The 22,569-nt window shown below is 37.7% G+C and overlaps 1 protein-coding gene across 3 annotated transcripts in view; it reads left to right on the forward strand.

Moving 5' to 3' along the window:
* UNC13B (unc-13 homolog B) overlaps window positions 1–22,569 on the forward strand; it is a 204,692-nt gene that overhangs the window by 49,969 nt on the left and 132,154 nt on the right. For 2 of the 3 annotated variants that reach the window (XM_044940001.2, XM_044940000.2), the window contains exons 4-6: window positions 1,245–1,362; window positions 2,442–2,565; window positions 8,192–8,265. In XM_044940001.2, coding sequence (XP_044795936.2) covers window positions 1,245–1,362; window positions 2,442–2,565; window positions 8,192–8,265 — 316 coding nt within the window. The remainder of the gene's footprint in view (window positions 1–1,244; window positions 1,363–2,441; window positions 2,566–8,191; window positions 8,266–22,569) is intronic. The other variant, XM_044940002.2, reaches the window with a different exon arrangement.

Consider the following 22,569-nt stretch of genomic DNA (forward strand, 5'->3'; position numbering starts at 1 on the left):
CAAAGAATATAATCAGTCTGATTTCGATATTGACCATCTGGTGATCTCCATGTGTAGAGTCTTCTCTTGTGTTGTTGAAAGAGGGTGTTTGCTGTGACCAGTGTGTACTCTTGGCAAAACTCTGTTAGCCTTTGCCCTGCTTCATTCTGTACTCCAAGGCCAAATTTGCCTGTTACTCCAGGTGTTTCTTGACTTCTTACTTTTGCATTCCAGTCCCCTATAATGAAAAGGACATCTTTTTTGGGTGTTAGTTCTAGAAGGTCTTGTAGGTCTTCATAGAACCATTCAGCTTCAGCTTCTTCAGAATTACTGGTCAGGTCATAGACTTGGATTACTGTGATATTGAATGGTTTTCCTTGGAAACGAACAGAGATCATTCTGTTATTTTTGAGATTACATCCAGGTCCTGCATTTCAGACTCTCTTGTTGACTATGATGGCCACTCCATTTCTTCTAAGGGATTCTTGCCCACAGTAGTAGATATAATGGTCATGAGTTAAATTCACCCATTCCAGTCCATTTTAGTTTGCTGATTCCTAAAGTGTTGATGTTCATTCTTGACACTTCCTGTTTGACCACTTCCAATTTGCCTTGTTCATGGACCTAACATTCTAGGTTCCTTATTGTAAAGAGCAATATCCAGGTTCATCGGGCTTTGCTTCTATCACCAGTCACATCCACAACTGGGTGTTGTTTTTGGTTTGGATCCATCTCTTCATTCTTTCTGGAGTTATTTCTCTACTGATCTCCAGTAGCATATTGGGCACCTACCAACTGGGCAAGTCCATCTTTCAGTGTCCAATCTTTTTGCCTTTTCATACTGTTCATGGGGTTCTCAAGGCAAGAATACTGAAGTGGTTTGCCATTCCCTTCTCCAGTGGACCACATTTTGTCCACAGGTATAACTTGGGGTCAGTGCTAGTATTATAATAAAACATATGAAATTATTGCTTAAGTTCAGAGACTGTATGCAGACACTGCTGACAGTAATGCTCTCATTCTTCTTGTGAAACTGTGTTAGTCTACCCATGATTGTAGCTCCAAGGGAGAAGGGACAGATTGACAGAGGAAACTTTCTGTGCATACCTACGTATGTGTCCAGGGACATAGAGAGTGGTTGAAACATCTGGGACATTTTGATTTTTTCCTGATGACAGGATCCTGATGAGGTTTAGCAAAACAGATATCGCTATTTCTTTTATATTACCTGGTTTTCTAAAAAAGGGCTTTCTCCTGTCCTTTAGTGAGATTAGTCGCCTGGACCTGGGTCTCAGTGTGGAAGTATGGAACAAAGGACTGATCTGGGACACCATGGTGGGGACTGTGTGGATTGCACTGAAGACGATTCGTCAGTCGGATGAGGTCAGTCAGTGCATTGCCCCTTTGGAGGTATGGCTCTAGCCCTTGCTTCTCACCCTAGCTCCATTCAGCTAATGTTCATCCATATATTTCAGATTTTTCTGTCCCGTTTCTAACCAGAGGACATAATACCTGCTTATTCCTAATGTCACCCAGAGGTTCAGGAGATTTTATTTAAGTCTGGCCTTCCCTCTGCCCTGTGACTGAACTCAAGGATGCCAGAGTACCTTTTTAGCCTTGTCAGGTGGTTCGCCCCTCTGTGTACTCTGTGCATGGTGGTGGGGATGTGTGTGGGATCAGCAGGGTGAAGGAGGGGAGTGCAAGGGAAGGGGAAAAGGAGAGAGAGAGAGAGAGTGTGTGTGTTTATGTGAGAGTGAGAAAGTGAGAGATTGGTCAAATCTAGGAAAACTGTGGCTTCTGAATTTCCTCTAAGACACTGTTCTGAGAAGAGTCCCATCAAACTTTGTTAGCCAGCTCTTTGAGTCACCGATCCGAGGGACCTGATTTCAGTCTTCCTTCTTCTTCTTATAGCCCTAATAGAGTTAAAGGAACTACAAGTTTGGCAATTGGTATTCACACTTGACTTCATACAGTGTTTTCAACACTGAATTTCTGCCGCACTTTACCAGATGAGAATGTAACTCAGTATCATTTCCTATGTCACTGACTTTGAATATTTTCACTGTGGCCCCAGTTCAGGTCAGCTTAACTAGTGATGTTACTAGCTCTTTAGCGATTAGAAGTAGTGATGCATTAAGTGATATAGTCATTAAGAATCATACACATTAAATATTGATCCATGGGGATGCCTTGTTTTTGAGTTTAGTGCTCTGGAAATTCTATCCTTGGTGGGCTGGCAGAAAGCTGAGCACAGTGAAAACTGCCTTCCCACCAGAGAGAGGGGACAGAAGCCACCCACAGCAGAGGCAGGGTGGTTAGACTCTGGTGTGTTTACCTCATTAGGATATGTGAGTGGCTCTCAGAAGCTCTCTGACAGGGAAAATGAGAGAAAAACACTTGGGCTTTTAAATGAGAGGGAGTTCTGAAAGAGTGAAGTTTAATCTTAGATCTCTATTTTCTAGGAAGGGCCTGGGGAGTGGTCCACGTTGGAGGCAGAGACATTAATGAAAGATGATGAAATCTGTGGAACTAAAAACCCAACTCCCCATAAAATTTTGCTTGATACAAGATTTGAGTTGCCTTTTGGTGAGTCTGATTTTAAAAACCATTTAATACTTTTTACATTTAATGCTGTTTGAAGTTGTTTCTAGTTGTTTTATTGCTGTGTCTTTTGTCAGCCCTTCTCCCTTCAGGGCATTCTGTTTTCTGTTCTCTTCCCTCTAACACCGAGCTCGGGTATGTGCAAAGTAAAGTCTAGAATGGTGCTCATTAAAGAGTCCACTCTAAAAGCATTCTTTTCAAGTCATTTAGTTTCTTATTAACCATTTCTTTTGATGACTTATGAAATACTTGTCAGAAAATATCACTGACTTATTCTTTTGATAATATTTTCACATTTATTGTCTTGAAGTTAATGTATACCCTATGATTTGTCAATTTAAACATTTAAGTAGTACTAATAGAATAGTAATTTTAAAAAATCACACAAAAATACATATTCATTGTAAAAATTTAGATAGTATGGGAATGTATATGGATAGAAAGTTAAGTCTCTCTTCCTGCTTCCTTTGACCTCTTTTGCATTCCCCAGAAATAAATTTCTTGTGTCTTGGTCTAGGCACAAGAAATTTCTTCTCTAGAAATTTCTTTTTACAAATTTTGGTCATACTTTATGTACTATATATGGTGATAATGTTGTATAAAGCATATTATCTTGGACATCATTTCATGTTCTACTTATCTATCTTGCTGATCTCAATAGTTTCTTTATATCATAAATTAAGCAGTCCTTTTTCTTTTGCAATCATTTATTGATTGACATGTAGGTTGTTTCCAGTTTTTTTTTTTTTTTAATATATATGCTGCTATAATGAACAGCTTTATCTGTACCCATTTATGAGTCTAAGAGAAATTCCTTAAAGTAGAATTTAAGGAATAGATAAAAAGATATGTTCATTGTTACTTTTCATAGTACTGCCAAGTTGCTTGTGTTAAAAAAAAAGGATTGTGCCAGTTTATATTCCTACCAACTATGTCTCAAGTGTCTTTTTTCTGCACATCTTTGCCAACATTTTGTAACTTCCCAATTTTTAAACATTGGTATCTTTTTTAATTTAATTTTAACTTTTTTCAGTTTTAATTTTGACTGTTTACTGATATTCATGTATACTCTTGTTGTTGCAGATATCAGTCTGTTTTTATCTTGTACCTTCTGGTGATTTGAGCAAAAATGGCATGATTTTCCAGTAAGCTCAGAAATAATAAACTCAGAACAACTATTACTTTACCAAAAACAGAAAGGAAGACTTTCTTGTGTATCTGTAGGCCTAGTTTCAGGTGAAGAGAAAAACAGTTGGCGTTCTTGCTTATAGCTTAGTTGCTTGTATTCTTAGTGATGTGTTCTTAGCTGTACCTAGTCTGGAATGGAGTTTGTCTTGTTGAATTTGGAGCAGGGTGGGTGGGGAAGGATCTTGGTTCAACTACACCACTTGAAGTTGTAGTTGATTTTCTTGAATATATGTTTCTTCTTCTTCTGTTTGCTCTTAGGACCATTTCTAGAGACTTTCAGTTCAGTTCAGTTGCTCAGTCGTGTCTGACTCTTTGTGACCCCATGGACTGCAGCATGCCAGGCCTCTCTGTCCTCCAACTTTTTCACTCTCCTCTTTAACTTTCATCAAGAGGCTCTTTAGTTCCTCTTCACTTTCTGCCATAAGGGTGGTATCATCTGCATATCTGAGGTTATTGATATTTCTCCCTGCACTTGATTGCAGCTTGTGCTTTATCCAGTTCCACATTTCGCATGATGTACTCTGCATATAAGTTAAATAAGCAGGGTGACAATGACATACTCCTTTCCCAATTTGGAACCAGTCCATTATTCCATGTCCAGTTCTAACTGTTGCTTCTTGACCTACATACAGATTTCTCAGGAAGCAAGTAAAGTATTCCCATCTCTTGAAGAATTTTCCACAGTTTGTTGTGATCCACACAGTCAAAGGCTTTAGTGTAGTCAATGAAGCAGATGTGTTTCTGGAATTCTCTTGCTTTGTCTATGATTCACCAGATGTTCTCAATTTGATCTCTAGTTCCTCTGCCTTTTCTAAATCCAGCTTGAAGATATGAAAGTTCTCAGTTCACATACTGTGAAGCCTATCTTCGAGAATTTTGAGCATTACTTTGCTAGCATGTGCTGCTGCTGCTGCTAAGTCGCTTCAGTCGTATCCGACTCTGTGCGACCCCATAGACGGCAGCCCATGAGGCTCCCCCATCCCTGGAATTCTCCAGGCAAGAACACTGGAGTGGGTTGCCATTTCCTTCTCCAATGCATGAAAGTGAAAAGTGAAAGTGAAGTCGCTGAGTCTTGTCTGACTCTTAGTGACCCCATGGACTGCAGCCCACCAGGCTCCTCTGTCCATGGGATTTTCCAGGCAAGAGTGCTGGAGTGGGGTACCATGCTAGCATGTGAGATGAGTGTAATTGTGTGGTAGTTTGAGCATTCTTTGGCATTGCCTTTCTTTGGGATTGGAATGAAAACTGACCTTTTCCAGTCCTGTGGCCACTCTATGTTTTCCAAATATGCTGGCATATTGAGTGTAGCACTTTCACAGCATCATCTTTTAGGACTTGAAATAGCTCAGCTGGAATTCCATCACCTCCAGTAGCTTTGTTTCTAATAATGCTATCTAAGGCCCACTTGACTTCACACTTCAGGATGTCTGTTCTAGGTGAGTGATCACACCATCGTGGTTATCTGGGTCATTAAGATCTTTTTTTGTATAGTTCTTTTGTGTATTCCTGACTTCCCTGGTGGCTCAGATAGTAAAGCGTCTGCCTACAATGCTGGAAGCCTGGGTTCAATCCTTGGGTCAGGAAGATCCCCTGGAGAAGGAAATGGCAACCCACTCCAGTATTCTTTTTTTTTTTTTTTTTCCACTCCAGTATTCTTGCCTGGAAAATCCCATGGACAGAAGAGCCTGGTAGACTACAGTCCACGGGGTCGCAAAGAGTCAGACACGACTGAACGACTTTCTTTCTTTCTGTGTATTCTTGCCACCTCTTCTTAATATCTTCTACTTCTAGAGACTTTAAATGGTATTTTTAAAAAGTATGTTCAGTTCCTCTAGGAAATAGATCTGTGGAGCTCCTCACACTGTCATGCTAGAAATCGGTCAGTCTGCTTCTCATTGCATTTTAAGCAAGCATTCCTCTTTCAAAACTGCATCATTATATTGTGTCATAGGGAGAAATATACATTTCTTTCTAGATTTTGTTTCATGAGAGCACTTGGATAGTTTATTTTGGTATCTATAGTATTTGCTTGGCACATAATAGGTGCCTAATAAATTTTTTTGAATAAACATTAAGGTAGAATCTCAGATAAGTGTCTTTGTGAGTTAATGTAAGTGTGCTAATAAGGATTTGTCTCTATGATAACCATGTTTGGGATATAGTTTTTAAAAACTTTAAGGGTCCTTCTCAAGGAAGAATTTGGCTTGTAGCATGCCATATTTCAGCAAAGGAATTTTCCTTTGGATAATTCAGAAACCTATGAAATATTCTATTAAATTTTATACCATCATCTTTTAAAAATGCTTTTAATTTTTAAAATCATGTTGTAAGTTCAGAAGATACAGGTGTACAAAAAGACAAAGATTTCTTACAATCTCATTTACTAGATATTTTTTTACATATTATGTTTTTTCAATATACATATACAGTTTTTCCTATAAAATGGCACTGTATATTATTTTGAGCTGTTTTATATACTAATTACATAATTATAATATTAATGTTATATAAAATGTGTTTCAGTGGTTCATTTGCTTTTAGTGTATGAATGCACAATAATAGTAAAAATAGCATTTGTTGATCAGTAACTGTGTGCCTGTGGGTGTATCCTAAGCATTTACAAATGTTATCTCATTTAATCTTAACTTTAGTCCTTTGAGGTAGACCCAACTATTAGTTCCATTTTAGAGATGAGGAAACAGAGGCACAAAGTATTTAAATATTTTGCCCGAGATCATTTGGGTAGTTAAGTGGTAAAGTTAATTTTGAGATGATTTGGCTCCAGAGCCTGGGCTTTTAATTAAAACTAATATATATGTAACCACTCCTCTTGTTGGGTACTTTGATTGTTCTAAGTTTGTACTATTAAATAGTACTGCAATAACCATCCTTATAGCTCTGTATTTTTTCTTCTTAAAACTATTTTGAGCAGTGAGGCAGTAATACATGCACCATGGTTTAAAAACTACCCAGTAAAAATTAGGTTTCCCTCACAAATCAGTTACCTTTCTTCGTTATAGGCTACCACAGTTAATACTTGTGGATCTTTCCAGGCTCAGTCTTTGAATCTATAAGCATATATTTAAATCCCATCTCCTTTTGAAAACACACATAGTACATATTCTAACACATCCGCTGTCCTTTGCTGTTTTCTACTTATCAGTGTATGTATCTTGGTGGATTGTTCTACATCAGAACATTGTTCTACATTGTTCTACATCAGAACCTGCAGCACAGCAGCTCTGCCTCCCCTCTCACTTCCTTTTAACACATGCAGAGTACACTATTTTATGGATGGGGAGTGCTGAACAAATTAGGTAGTAAATTACTCGAAGGTTTTATTGTAAGACTTTGAAATAGTGTCACCAATTACTGAAGAGTAAGTAGTTTGAGGGGAAGGAGGTGAAATTTTGCCTAGGAAGGACAAAGGAGAAAGGGCTGTATTTGATTCCTTCTTGTGGACTGCTAGAAAGTGTACCTGTTTAAATGTCACCAAAGCTGACCTGATCCATATTTTGTCTCAGACTGGTTTCTCTTTTGTACTGAATATATGGATATTTGATGTTTTTAAAAGATGTTTCATTTTTTGGAAGTTGTTACATTCAATCTTAAATATATAGAAAAAGGCTATGTATTTCATTTTTCTTTGCTCTTTTCTTTTGTTGTGGTAGAATACACATAACATAAAATTAAGTACCTCAGCCATTTAAAATTACAGTTGAGCGGTGTGAATACATTCATAACGTTGTGCAGCTGTGACCACTGTTCATAGCCATAGCTCTTTTCATCTTGCAAAACTAGAGCCTCTCAACTCATTAAACAATAACTCCCCGTTCTCCTCTGCCCCTAGCTCCTGGCAACTGCCATTCTTCTTTCTATCTCTGATTTTGACTACTCTAAGTACCTTGTATAAGTGGACTCATACAGCATTTGGCTTTTTTGTGTGTAACTAGTTTATTTCACTTAGCCTAGTATCCTCAAGGTTTACCTATGTTGTAGCATATATCAGAATTTCCTTCGTTTTTAAGACTGAATAATATTTCCTAGTATGTGTATATCACATTTTGCTTATCCTTTCATTGATGGATACTTGGGTTGCTTCCACATTTCAACTATTGTGAATAATGTTGCTATGAACATTTATATTTCTGCCAAAAAACTGGGATTTTTAATAGAGACTATGTTGAATCTATAATTGCACTGGGACTTATTGACATCTGCATGATTTTAAGTCTTCTGATCCGATGGGAGTAATGATATATTATTTTAGTTTTTGTAAAGATTCAAGATAATGTTCATGGCAAGAACATGTAAAATTAGTCCATCACTACCACCCTTCTAACTTAGATCATTTAATTAAGTATTATCTACCTATGATTAAATTATTAACCTAGTAATGTGGCTTCTTCTTTTTTTGTGATAGATATCCCAGAAGAGGAAGCTAGATATTGGACCTACAGATTGGAGCAAATGAATGCCTTGGGACCTGACAATGAGGTAGGAACTGTTTTTACAATGTGAAAGTGGAAGTCGCTCAGTTGTGTCCGACTCTTTGTGACCCCATGGACTCTACGGTCCACAGAATTCTCCAGGCCAGAATACCAGAGTGGGTAGCCTATCCCTTCTCCAGCGGATCTTCCCGACCCAGCAATCGAACCAGGGTCTCCTGCATTGCAGGCAGATTCTTTACCAGCTGAGCCACCAGGGAAGCCCAAGAATACTGGAGTGGGTAGCCTTTCCCTTCTCTAGGGCATCTTCCCGACCCAGCAATCAAACCAGGGTCTCCTGCATTACAGATGGATTCTTTACCAGCTGAGCCACCAGGGAAACTTACAACGTGAAGAGTGTATGTATAGGACACTTTAAGGGAGTGATTTGGGAACATGCTAAAGAATGAAAGAATTTAAACTGTATTAAAGAAAAAAGGTAGCTAGAAGATTGCCTGTTATTGGAAAGATCTATCCATTTTTTCTTTTCTTCCTACTGTCCCCCAGAAGTGGCTGAATTGGCACTAGTCTGACTCTAGACTGTTGGGGAGCAAGTTTATACTAGGGAATCTGTCCTCTTGCAACAGAGATGGGCAGAAGGCTTTTTTCCAGCTCATTCCCAGATTTTTGGATATGTATCCTTATTTATGTGCTGTTGTTTAGACTACCACATTGCTTAGTTCCTAACTTATTTCCAGAGATGAGGTTGGTGCACAGAATAGAACACAGTCAGCTCAGTCTGGGCCATTAGGAATGGGGAATGTTTTTGTTGGTGGTAGTAGAGGGAAAAGGTAAGTTTTTTACTTAGGACATGCTGGGCTATTAGAGCATTTGTCTGATTAGACAGAGGTAGAATTTGGAGTTGTTGTTGTTGTTGAGTCTCTAAGTCAATTCCAACTCTGAGACCCCATGCACTGTAGTATGCCAGGCTTCCCTGTCCTTCACCGTCTCCCAGAGCCTGCTCAAACTCATGTCCATTGAGTCAGTGATGCCATGCAACTATCTCATCCTCTGTTGCCCCCTTCTCCTCCTGCCTTCAATCTTTCCCAGCATCAGGGTCTTTTCCAATGAGTCAGTTCTTCACATCAGGTGGCCAAAGTATTGGCACTTCAGCTTCAGCACCAGTCCTTCCAATGAATATTCAGGGTTGATTTCCTTTAGAATTTGGAGTGCGAGGGTATATTTTTGTGGAAATGACTGGTAAGCAATCTCCTGACAGAATCTGAAGCTCAAGGTTGGATGAGGTCAGGCATAGAATTTGGATTTATTAACATATTTGTAGCAATTGAAGTCATAAGAATAGAAGCACAGACTCAGGTAAAGTAGGTAGAAAGAGTATTGAAGAATAGAGATAAAACTTTGGGAAACATCAAAGATAGAATCTTGAGAAACAAAGAAGTCTGAGTAAGAGCTGCCTAAAAGAGAGTGCGTGCTAAGTCACTTCAGTAGTCTGACACTTTGCGACCCTATGGACCATGGCCCACCAGGCTCCTCTGTCCAAGGGATTTTCCAGGCAAGAGTACTGGAGTGAGATGCCATGCCTTCCTCTGGAGAACCAGAAAAGGTTTTCAGAACAAAGAAAAAGAGTTTTAAGGCAGAAATTCTTGACAGTGTGAAGTATCACCAAGAGTGATTTGATGAGTACGTTGGTTTCCCAGGGCTGCCAAAACAAAGTAACACATACTGGGTGACTTACAATGACAGAAATATATTCTCTCATGCAGTTCTGGAGGCTGAAATTCTGACATCAGTTTTGGTGGGATCAATTTCTTCTGGAGGCTTTGGGAAGAAGCTGTTCCATGCTTCTCTTCTAGTTTCTGGTGCTTCCCAGCAGCCTTTGCTGTTCCTTTGCTTGTCAGACACATTATTTCAGTCTCTGTCTCCATTGTTACATGCCTTCCTGTGTTGTCTGCCTGGCCTCACAAAATGTTCTCTCTTTTTGTGTCTGTATTCAAATTTCCTTTCATTTTTTTGGGATACCAGTCATTATTGGTTAATTGATTAACTCGATTACATCTGCAGGGAATCTATTTCCAAATAAGGTCACATTCATAAGTACTGAGGCTTAGGAGTTCACAACATATCTTTCTTTCTTTTTAAAAAATATTTATTTGATTGTGCCAAGTCTTAGTTGCTACATGTGGGATCTAGTTCCCTGACCAGGGATCGAACTCAGGGCCCTGCTGGGAGTGTGGAGTCTTAGCCACTGGACCACCAGGGACGTCCCCACAACATACCTTTTTGAAGGACACAATTCAACTCACAATGAGTTAACTCAAAGATGAAGAAGTGGGACAAGTATGAACTACTCTTTTCAGGGTTTTTCCTTACCTTATCTAAATCCTTAGTAGGCTTTCTGTTTTTAAAGCTGCATAACTTTTCTCATATCCAAGCCAGCACCCTACTTTTCTTAGTTGAAAGCTTCAGTCTGCCTTCTCCCCTTGGTAAATGCCAAAATCCACTCTATCCTTTTATTCACCTTACCCTTTGTATTTCTCTTTTCCCAAACCCTGCCTGTGGAGTGCTATACAGTTTTTCAAACTTTGATCTTTGTTTCCCTAGTAAAGACATGCATTGTATTTTTTATTTTACAGGCTTTACTTTATGTAGAATCAGATGAAGGGGTTAAAACAAAACAAAACAAAAAAACCCTGAAATGTAGCATACACAATTGTAGAATTTTCCAAGTTCTAGAAATGATGGTTCTTGGTCTATAGTTTCAACTGTTGGTTTTTTTGCTTTCTGTTTCTATTCTAATATATGGCACTCACTGAGTTTATTTTCTTCATCTGTTCCTAGGCCTCCCTTTTTTTTTCGGTTTTTATTGAGATACAGTTCACATGGCATATAGTTCCCACATTTAATAGCTTTTAGTATATTCGGAGTTGTACATTTATCACAATTTTAGAGCATTTTCATTGCCCTGTAAGAAGCCCTGTGCCCTTAGCTATTATACTCTAATCCTGGGAGTATCCTTCTCAGACCTGGGTAACCGCTAATCTACTTTCTGTCTGTGTACATTGGCTTATAATAGATATTCATATAAATGGAATTATACGATATATGGTCCTTTGTGCCTGTCTTCCTTTACTTGACATATTTTCAAAGTTTCTTCTATCTTGTGGCATTTAACAGTACTCTGTTCTCTTCCATTGCCAAATAGTGTTCCCCTCTCTGGCTATGTACTATGTTTTATTTATCCATTTGTCAGTTAATGAACACTTGAATTGTTTCCATCTTTCTATTAATATGGATAATGCTTCTGTGAACATTCAGGTGTAAGTTTCTGTTTGGACATATCTGGGAAAAGAATTTCTGGAAAAGATGATAACTTATAATTAACAGTTTTAGAAACATCCAGATTGTTTTACAAAGTAACTATACCAGTTTACATTCCCACCAGGGCTTTATAAGAGGACTAATTTCTTCATATCTTTGCCAACATTTATCTGTCTTTTTGAACAGCCCTTCTAGTGGTTAAAAGTGGTGTCTCATTGTGATTGTTAGTTTGTTTAAAGGCTGTTTTTATTATCAAAAGTTTTGGACATGCAAAATATATAGAAATAACTCTTCCCTCTTTTGATGGAGTATTTTAAAACAGATCCCAGACATCATCTTCTCTCACCCACAAATACCTAAGTGTGGCAGTATACATCTTTAACTTAAAAAATAATTGCAGTGCTTTTAACACATTGAATTTAACCATAATTTCTTACTAGTCTGAGTTCAGTTTTCCATTAGATATATTCACAGTAGATATATTCAGTTCAAGTTCCAGGCAAATTGTATGTATTTGGTTATTATGTTTCTTAAACCATTTTTATTCTAGAATTAGTTTCCTCTTCTCTCATTTGTTTTATAGAATTCCACACATTCTGGATTTGGCTGATTATGTCCCCGAGATCTTATTTACCATGTTTCTCTATCCCTCTTATTTTTTTAAACTGAAAAACTATATCTGGTAGTTTGAGGATTAGATGGAGATTTAGACTGACATTGTTTTTTGGTTTGTTTTGAAGGCAGATTGTGTCTTGCCTCAGTGGATTCCATTTGGTGTCAGTCTATTTCATCTGTTATAAAGTGATCCCACCAGCCTTTTACCTAATGGTTTTAGCAACAAATAATAATGATTATTTTATTAGGGTTGCACAGTGATGTTTTTCTAATTATATCACCTCTTCAACATTTACTAGCTATGATTTGTCTGTATAACAGAACTTTTTCTCACCTGCTATTTGGTTCACTTGAAATAAAGTCGGTGTAAGAAAAACATTCCCTTTAGCAGCTTTCAAATTAATGAGCTGTTGCATAAGCAGCTTCTCAAGGTGACCTGTGCATTGTTTTCCTTTTTCTAATGGCATATCATTATCAATATATGAATTTTTATGTATTTGTGTTTCAACCCATTTCAGTCTTTGATCTTTTTGATACTAAACTTGTCTCATCTTTGATTAGTGGAAGCTTCTTCTTTTCTTTTTTCTATATTTATCATGAAAAAGTTTTAAACAAAAATATAAAAGTTGAAGGACTAGTAAAATGAAACCTGTACACTTATCTCCAAGATTCAGTGATTATCAAAATTTGGTCAAACTCACTGAAAAATCATTTTAAAAACACAATGTTGAATCTTATATTTTTTCCCCTATGGTGTGCAACAGTTCCCATACACAGCAGCCTCTTGGGTCAAGACTGGCCTTGGCATCTACTACTTGAGCTTAAATGTGTCACTGTTTATTACTTTTTCTACTCATGGAAGATTAGGTTTTCAATATTATAAATGCATGCTTCAGTAAACATCTCTGAGCCTGTTTCTCTATGCTTATGTGAGGGACATTCTCTGGGTATATACCTGGAAATAGAATAGCTCTGTTGTGGCATGTGCTCCATGTAACATTATTAGATGTTGCTAAATTGTTTGCTAAAGTAATTGTGCCAATTTATATTCTAGTTTTCCCACTTCTCTATATTTTTACTAACACTTGTTATTGTCAGATTTAAAATTTTTGCTAATCTAATGGGTTTAGAGCTTTATCATTTAAATTTGCATTTCTCTATTTTAACTTTAAAAAATATATATTTATCTATTTTAAGTAGAACAAAGGTGAATATTTTTAATGATAAAAGGCACAATTCACAAAGAAGATAGACATCATAAACCATTAGACACCTTAACAACAAAGAAACATACATAAAGCAAAAATCAGAAGAAATAGAAAAGAAAAAATATATAATCATAGTAAGACATATTAAAAAATAAGAATAGGAGCATCTTGAATGATGCCATTAATAATTTAAATATAATAGATTTATATTTAATTAATTTATATTAACCATATCCTACAAAAATACATTTAAAATTTTGTATATCATAGGTTGTTATTAGATGTCCATAGGACATTTAGAAAAAAATGTCAAAAAGATAAACATTACAGAATTTCAAAAAGTAGAATTCTTTTTGTGTGTGTGATTCAGTTATACATATGCACATATTTTTGAAATTATTTTCCATTATAAGTTATTATAAGATACTGATTATAGTTCCTGTGCTATACAGTAAGCTTTTGTTGCTTGTTGCATGTTTATTTTTTTAAATTAGAAATCTAGCATTCTATTCCTACAAGTGGAATCAAAATGTCATACATTTTTTACTTAGGCAAAAATTCATGTTTTCTAAAATATATATATTATACATATTACATATATGTATACAAAAGCTTTTCTACTATGCTTGATAAAGGCTTGAGAAAGAACATCAAAAAAAAAGTGAAGAGATGGAGAAATTGGAGAAAATAAACTAAATGAAATGGAAGCACTGAATATGAAATAGAAAATGTGAAACAAACTAGATAAAAGTAAAAGATCCTCTTTAAGTCCATTGTTTTTAAACATGGCTGCTCATTAGAAACATATCTGGTGCTCTGGCCAAAAAAAAAAAAAAAAAAAAAAGGCAGTACCTAGACATTTGTATTTTTCATAAAATTCTAAGATAATTCTGATATGCATATGAAATTTAAGAAGTGATTACAGATTTTTGTGTTAAGCGGTTATTTTAGTGATATAGAGTTCTATAATTTTTCTGTTGACCAATAATGGTACAATGGTATTAAGTGGGTGATAGTTACATAATCACAATAGTAAAAGATATTTTCAGTTTTAACAATCAATAGCCAGAAAAAAAAGATAATTACAGTTGCAAGCCATAATGGAAACATGATTAACCTAACAATATAAGATAGTTACATACAATTTGGGGGGTCAAGCAGAGTGATGTGGTAAGTGGAAGTGCAAACATGTGCATGTTTTCTTCTGCTCAGCCTGTCTGTGTCTTTTGGTTAGTGCATTTAATCCATTTACATTTAAGGTAATTATTGATGTGTATGATCCTATTACAGTTTTCTTAGTTTTTTAAAAAATGTTTTGAGGTTTGTTTTCTGTAGGTAAGGCTTTTCCTTCTCTTGTTTTCTGACTAGAGAAAACATTTGTTGTAAAGCTGGTTTGGTGGTGCTGAATTCTATTAACTTGCTTGTCTGAAAAGCTTTTGATTTCTCCATCAAATCTGAATGAGAATCTTGCAGGCTGGTGTATTCTTGGTTGGAGTTTCTTCCTTTTCATCACTTTAAATATATCATGCCATTCCCTTCTGGCTTGTAGAGTTTCTGTTGAGAGATCAGCTGATAGCCTGATGAGAATTCCCTTGTTTGTTATTTGTTGTTTTTCCCTTGTTGTTTTTAGTATTTTATCTCTGTCTTTAATTGTTGTCAGTTTGATTACTATGTGTCTTGGTGTGCTCCTCATTGGGTTTATCCTGACTGGGACTCTCTATATTTCCTGGACTTTATTGATTATTTCCTTTCCCATGTTAGGGAAGTTTTCAACTATTATCTGTCTCCAAATATTTTCTCAGGTCCTTTCTCTCTCTCTTCTCCTTCTGGGATGTCTATAATGTGAATGCTGGTGCATTAAATGTTGTCCCAGAGGTCTCCTAGTCTGTCTTCATTTCTTTTCATTCTTTTTTCCTATATTCTGTTCTGCGGCAGTGATTTCCACCATTTTGTCCTCCAGATCATTTGTCTGTGCTTCTGCCTCAGTTATTCTGCTATGGATTCCTTCTAATGTATTACTTATCTCTGCTTGCTTATGCTTTAGTTCTTCTAGGTCTTTGGTAAACATTTCTTGCATCTTCTCAATCTTTGCCTCAGTTCTTTTTCCAAGATCTTGAATCATACTCACTGTCATTATTCTGAATTCTTTTTTGGAAGGTTGCCAATCTCCACTTCATTTAGTTGTTTTCTGGTGTTTTATCTTGTCCTTTCATCTGGGACGTAACTTTCTGATTTTTCATGCTGATTAACTTTTTGTGGTATGGTTTGATTGTGGTTCTTCTTCCTTCTGCCTCCCCTCTGATGGAGGAAGCTAATCTGTAAGCTTCCTGATGGGAGAGACTGGTGGTGGGAAAAACTAGTTCTTGCTCTGGTGGGCAGGTCCTTACTCCATAAAGCTTTAATCCAATTATCTGCCGATGGGTGGGGTTGCTCTTCTTCCCTATTAATTTTTTGGCCTCAGCCCTCATGTCTATGGGTTTCCCTCATAGCTCAGATGGTAACGAATCTGCCTGCAGTGCAGGAGACCCAGGTTCAATCCCTGGGTCAGGAAGATCCCCTGGAGAAGGAAATGACAACCCACTCCAGTATCCTTACCTGGAAAATCCCATGGACAGAGGAGCCTGGTGGGCTTCAGTCCATGGGGTCACAAAGAGTCGGGCATGACTGAGCAACTAACACACAAACACACTCGTGTTTATGGACTCTGTGGTTGGGTTAATGGTGACCTCCAAGAGGGTTTATGCCAAAGGGGACCTTCCCAAACAGCTGCTGCCAGTTACCCAATCCCTTGGTGAGCCCCTGGCAACCCACTCCTCCACAGGAGACCCTCCAGCACTAGCAGGTGGTTTTGGTTCAGTTTCCTATGGAGTCACTGCTCCTTTCCCCTGAGTCTTGCTGTGCTCAAGGTTTTGTTTGTGCCCTTTAAGATTGGAGCTTCTGTTTCCCCAGTCCTGTGGAAGTCTTATGATCAAATCCCACTGGCCTTCAAGGTCAGATTCCCTGGGGATTCCCAGTCCCTTTGTTGGGTCCCCAGGCTGGGGAGCCTGATATGGGGTTCCAAACCTTTACAACAGTGGGAGAACTTCTTTGGTGTTATTGTTCTCCAGCTTGTGGATCACTCACCAAATGGGTATGGGATTTGATTTTATCATGATTGTGCCCCTTCTTCTGTCTTGCTGCAGCTTCTTCTTTGTCTTTGAACGTGGGCTATCTTTTTCTGGTAAGTTCCAGTGGTCTCCTTTCGGTGGTTATTCAACAACTAGTTGTGATTTTGGTGCTTTTGCAGGAGGAGATGAGCACACGTCTTTTCTACTCTGCCATCTTGAACCAGAAGTCACATTTGTCTGTTTATTGGTGACATTTGTCACCAATTTAGTCATTTGTTCACCAAATAACTTTTTGAGCACTGTGTACCAGGCACTATTGTACATGCTTCGTATACATCAGAAGTTAAAACAAAGACCAGTGTCCTCTTGGATCAACTAGGAGGAGACGGACAATAAGCAGGAAGTGTAATAAATATAGTTAAACTTCAGAAGATCAGAAATACTGTAGGAGAAAAACCCATTTTCTCCATACAGGGTTCTTTTCTTTTAAATTATTTATTCATTTATTTTTGTCTGTTCTGGGTCTTCATTGCTTAGAAGCGGCTACTCTCTAGTTGTGGCGTGTGGGCTTCTTATTGCAGTGGCTTCTCTTGCAGAGCACAGGCTGTAGGTGAATGGGCTCAGAAGTTGCAGCTCCTGGGCTCTTGAGCACAGGCTCACTAGTTTGGATGCTAGGGCTTAGTTCCTCTATGGCTTGGGGGATCTTCCCAGATCAGTGTCTCCTGCATCGTCAGGCAGATTCTTTACCACAGAGCCACAAGGGAAGCCCCTCAATGAAGTTTTATGCTTCTTTTGTTAGGTTTATTCCTAGTAATTGTGAATGATATATTTAAAAATTACATTTTCTAGTAGTTTATCGCTATCTATATAAGGCACTGCTGTTCAATTTTATTTTTAGCATTCATCTTATTTACCAACTCGTTATTCTACTAGTTTAGAAATTCCTTTGGGTGTTTTAGTTTTTGTATTTTTGAATAGTAAGTTTTTTTCTTTCTCATCCTTATGTCTTATTTTTTAAGTGAAATTTTTTGCGCATTTATTTTTATTAACAGAATTTATTTTTTACAGCACTTGTACATTTACAAAAATATTAAGCAGTTGGTACAGGAGGTTTCCATATCACCTTTTATCTCCACCACCCCCTAGTTTTCCTTATTAGTAACATCTTACATTAGTATGGTACATTTATTACAATTCAATTCAATTCAGTTCAGTCGCTCAGTCATGTCAAACTTTTTGCGACCCCATGGGCCACAGCATGCCAGGCCTCCCTGTCCATCACCAACTCCCGCAGTTTACCCAAACTCATGTCCACTAAGTCGGTGATGCCATCCAACCATCTCGTTCTCTGTTGTCCCCTTCTCCTCCCGCCTTCAATCTTTCTCAGCATCAGGGTCTTTTCAAATGAGTCAGCTCTTTGCATCAGGTGGCCAAAGTTTTGGAGTTTCAGCTTCAACATCAGTCCTTCCAATGACCACTCAGGACTGATCTCCTTTAGGATGGACTGATTGGATCTCCTTGCAGTCCAAGGGACTCTTAAGAGTCTTCTCCAACACCACAGTTCAAAAGCATCAATTCTTCAGTGCTCAGCTTTCTTTATAGTCCAACTCTCACATCCATACATGACTACTGGAAAAACCATACCCTTGACTAGATGGACCTTTGTTGTCAAAGTAATGTCTCTGCTTTTGAATATGCTGTCTAGGTTGGTCATAACTTTCCTTCCAAGGAGTAAGTGTCTTTTAATTTCATGGCTGCAATCACCATCTGCAGTGATTTTGGAGCCCAAAAAAGTAAAGTCAGCCACTGTTTCCATGGTTTCCCCATCTGTTTGCCATGATGTAATGGGACTAGATGCCATGATCTTAGTTTTCTGAATGTTGAGCTTTAAGCCTACTTTTTCACTTTCCTCTTTCACTTTCATCAAGAGGCTCTTTAGATCTTCTTTGCTTTCTACCATAAGGGTGGTGTCATCTGCATATCTGAGGTTATTGATATTTCTCCCGGCAATCTTGATTCCAGCTTGTGCTTCCTCCAGCTCAGCATTTCTCATGATGTAGTCTGCATATAAGTTAAATAAGCAGGGTGACAATATACAGCCTTGACGTACTTCTTTTCCTATTTGGAACCAGTCTGTTGTTCCATGTCCAGTTCTAACTGTTGCTTTCTGACCTGCATACAGATTTCTCAAGAGGCAGGCCAGGTGGTCTGGTATTCCCATCTCTTGAAGAATTTCCCACAGTTTATTGTGATCCACACAGTCAAAGGCTTTGGCATAGTCAATAAAGCAGAAATAGATGCTTTTCTGGAACTCTCTAGCTTTTTCGATGATCCAGCGGATGTTGGCAATTGGATATCTGGTTCATCTGCCTTTTCTAAAACCAGCTTGAACATCTGAAAGTTCACGGTTCATGTATTGCTGAAGCCTGGCTTGGAGAATTTTGAGCGTTAATTTACTAGTGTGTGAGATGAGTGCAATTGTGCGGTAGTTTGAGCATTCTTTGGCATTGCCTTTCTTTGGGATTGGAATGAAAACTGACCTTTTCCAGTCCTGTGGCCACTGCTGAGTTTTCCACATTTGCTGACATACTGAGTGCAGCATTTTCACAGCATCATCTTTTAGGATTTGAAAGAGCTCAACTGGAATTCTATCACCTCCACTAGCTTTGTTAGTGGACCCTTATTGGTATGTTATTAACTAAAAGTTAATATTTTATATTTTATTAACTAAAAAATCCTTAGTTTTTGAAAAAATTTTTAAGATTTTTCTCTCATGTTGTTTTTCAGTACCATTATTCCATTCAGAACACTGTATTACATTTAAGTGTCATGTCTCCTTAGCCTACTCTTGATTGTGATATTTTTTCAGACATTCCTTGTTTTTGATGACCTCTTATTTTAAAAATGTCATTGTGTAAAACATCTTGTGTAATTTTTAATAGAGAAAGTGGGGAAGCCTTGTCTTTTTCCTGACTGTGAAGAGAATGCTTCATGAGTCTTGAAGTATGATATTTGCTATAGATTTTGATGGATACCCTTTATCAGATTAAAGAAAATCTTATTTTCCTTCTGATTTTCCGGGGTATTTTATCATGAAAAAGTAAAGGATTTTATAAAGATTTTTTTCTGCATTGGTAGATCATATAGTTTTTCTCCTTTAATCTCTTCATGTGGTGATATTGAACTATCCTTTATTTTTTTTTCCCCATTTATTGTATTTATTAATCACTTGCTAGAGGAAAGGAAATTTTAATATTCAGAAAAATGTCAAATTTCCACAAAGACACCTGCAAAATTAATATAATTCCTATCAAAACCCCAACACAGTTTTTCAAAGAATTTTTCAAGCTGACTGTAAACTTTATATAACAAGCAAATTCCAATATTACACAAGACATTTCTGATGAATAAAGTGGGAGACTTGTCCTTGGAAGCACTGAGTTATTATCATTTATTAGTAGTTAAAACAGGATTATTATTTCAGGAGAAATAGACCTATCTAGTCACATAAACATTATCAGTTCAGTTCAGTTGCTCAGTCGTGTGTCCGACTCTGTACCCCAGGGACTGCAGCATGCCAGGCCTTCCTGGCCATCACCAACTCCTGGAGTTTACTCAAACTCATGTCCATTGAGTTGGTGATGCTCTCCAACCATCTTATCCTCTGTTGTCCCCTTCTCTTCCCGCCTTCAATTTTTCCCAGCATCAGGATCTTTTCCAATGAGTCAGTTCTTCGCATCAGGTGGCGAAAGTATGTGAGTTTCAGCTTCAGCATCAGTCCTTCCAATGAACACCCAGGACTGATCTCCTTTAGAATGGACTGGTTGGATCTCCTTGCAGTCCATGAACTATCCTTTAAAGTCCTTTTGGTCATGATACATTATTTATATGTCAACATTCTTACATATACATACATATTCACATGGAAATATTAAAAACATATATGATGAATAACCAACATATGATTTGGTATGGTAATCTAGGATTTTTGCATCCATTTTCATAAATGAGATTGGCCTTTAATTTTCCTTACTTATAATACTTATATTTTCTATAAGATAAATACTATAGATTTTTTTTCCCTCAGATCTCTTAATATCATTAATTAGATTGTAGGTAGCTTTGCCAACAAAGGTCCGTCTAGTCAAGGCTGTGGTTTCTCCAGTGGTCATGTATGGATGCGAGAGTTGGACTGTGATGAAAGCTGAGCGCTGAAAAATTGATGCTTTTGAACTGTGGTGTTGGAGAAGACTCTTGAGAGTCCCTTGGACTGCAAGGAGATCCAACCAGTCCATTCTGAAGGAGATCAGCCCTGGGATTTCTTTGGAGGGAATGATGCTAAAGCTGAAACTCCAGTACTTTGGCCACCTCGTGTGAAGAGTTGACTCATTGGAAAAGAGTTTGATGCTGGGAGGGATTGGGGGCAGGAGGAAAAGGGGATGACAGAGGATGAGATGGCTGGATGGCATCACTGACTCAATGGACGTGAGTTTGAGTGAACTCCGGGAGATGGTGATGGACAGGGAGGCCTGGCGTGCTGTGATTCATGGGGTTGCAAAGAGTCAGACATGACTGAGCGACTGAACTGAACTAACTGAGGTCGTCTTTAGTTTTCTGCTGGACCATAAAGAGATTCATTAAACATGTCTTCTGGAAATATCTGCTTCATCTATTTAGTCTGAATTCTTCTTCTAGTTTAATGCTTAAAGTTTTATGATTTCCTCATTGTTATGCCTGTGTACTGTCTATAAAAATCATTGTTATTTATACTAGTGGGCTTCCCTGGTGGCTCAGATGGTAAAGCGTCTGCCTGCAATTCAGGAGACCCGGGCTCGATTCCTGGGTCAGGAAGATCCCCTGTAGAAGGAAATGGCAATCCACTCCAGCACTCTTGCCTGGAAAATCCCATGGACGGAGGAGCCTGATAGGCTACAGTCCATGGGGTTGCAAAGAGTCGGACACGACTGACTTATACTAGTTTATGTAATTTATATAAACTAGTTATTTATACTAGTTATTATAATCAAGTCCCTTTGTTACTTTGGAGTGGGTTGCTTGTCCTTTAGGAAGTTTTGAACTTTTTTATGATTGACAGTTTTACTAATACTATTATATTGTTTGAACTGTGCTTGACTTCTGCTCCTTACTGTAGTGGAGGTAGTAATAGCATTGTCTGCCTCTGGTATTTGTATTGTATTTTGTTGCTTGTAAAGTACTTTATATAGAAGAGTATGTTTATATACGAAAAGTGTTTTGTATTTTGTATCCAATCACTTTACATGCCCTTCACCACTAACATTCATGTGTAAGCCACTAATCAACTTTGATCTGAATAATTACAATAACTAGTCTTATTTCCCTACAGTTCTTCTCTCACAGCAGCCAAAGTGATTTTTAAAGCGTAATCAAGTCATATCCCTCTGGTGTTTAAAACTTCACACAGCTTCTCAACAGACTAGAGTAACATCTAAACTCCTTACTGTGATTTCTATTCCCCCAGTGCCTGGAACAAGGCTTTAGACATAATAGGCACTCAAGAAATATCTGTTGAATGGATGAGGCCTTCAGTGTTCGAGAAGCTCTGTCTTGCCGAGAATCTACAGTTTACTAATAAATGGCAGAGTCAGGATGAAAACTCACATTTCCAACTTACCTTTATAAATTGCTGAACCAAATTGCTATATTTTTCCAGTCCTCCATTGGGCTTTGAACCAAACCCATTTTACCTTCCAGACTCTCTGTACCTGTGTTAATTTGTTTATGCTTTTTTGTTTTGCCTTTCTAAATCTTGCCCATCTTCAATACATGAACTTAATTTGGCTTCCTTTTACACAACTTTCTTTTTATGGCTTCAGTGGTCTGTTTTTTTGGTGGTGATAGTGGTGAGTTGTGTTGGGGAGGTTAGAGTATAACTGGGAAGGAGACTCTAGTAAATACCAGATGTTGTATTGCATGCTTACATAAGTGATTTAACTTCCCACGGGATCTTCTGAGGGAAGAACCACTTTTTTTTTCTTTTTAAAGATGGAGAAAACTCAAGTCTCAGAGAGGTTTTCAGTTCCATCACCCAGATGGGGAAATATATACATTATCTGAGTTTTCTAA

The sequence above is a fragment of the Bubalus bubalis genome, chromosome 3 (genome assembly GCF_019923935.1).
Source record: "Bubalus bubalis isolate 160015118507 breed Murrah chromosome 3, NDDB_SH_1, whole genome shotgun sequence".
Lineage (NCBI taxonomy): Eukaryota > Metazoa > Chordata > Mammalia > Artiodactyla > Bovidae > Bubalus > Bubalus bubalis.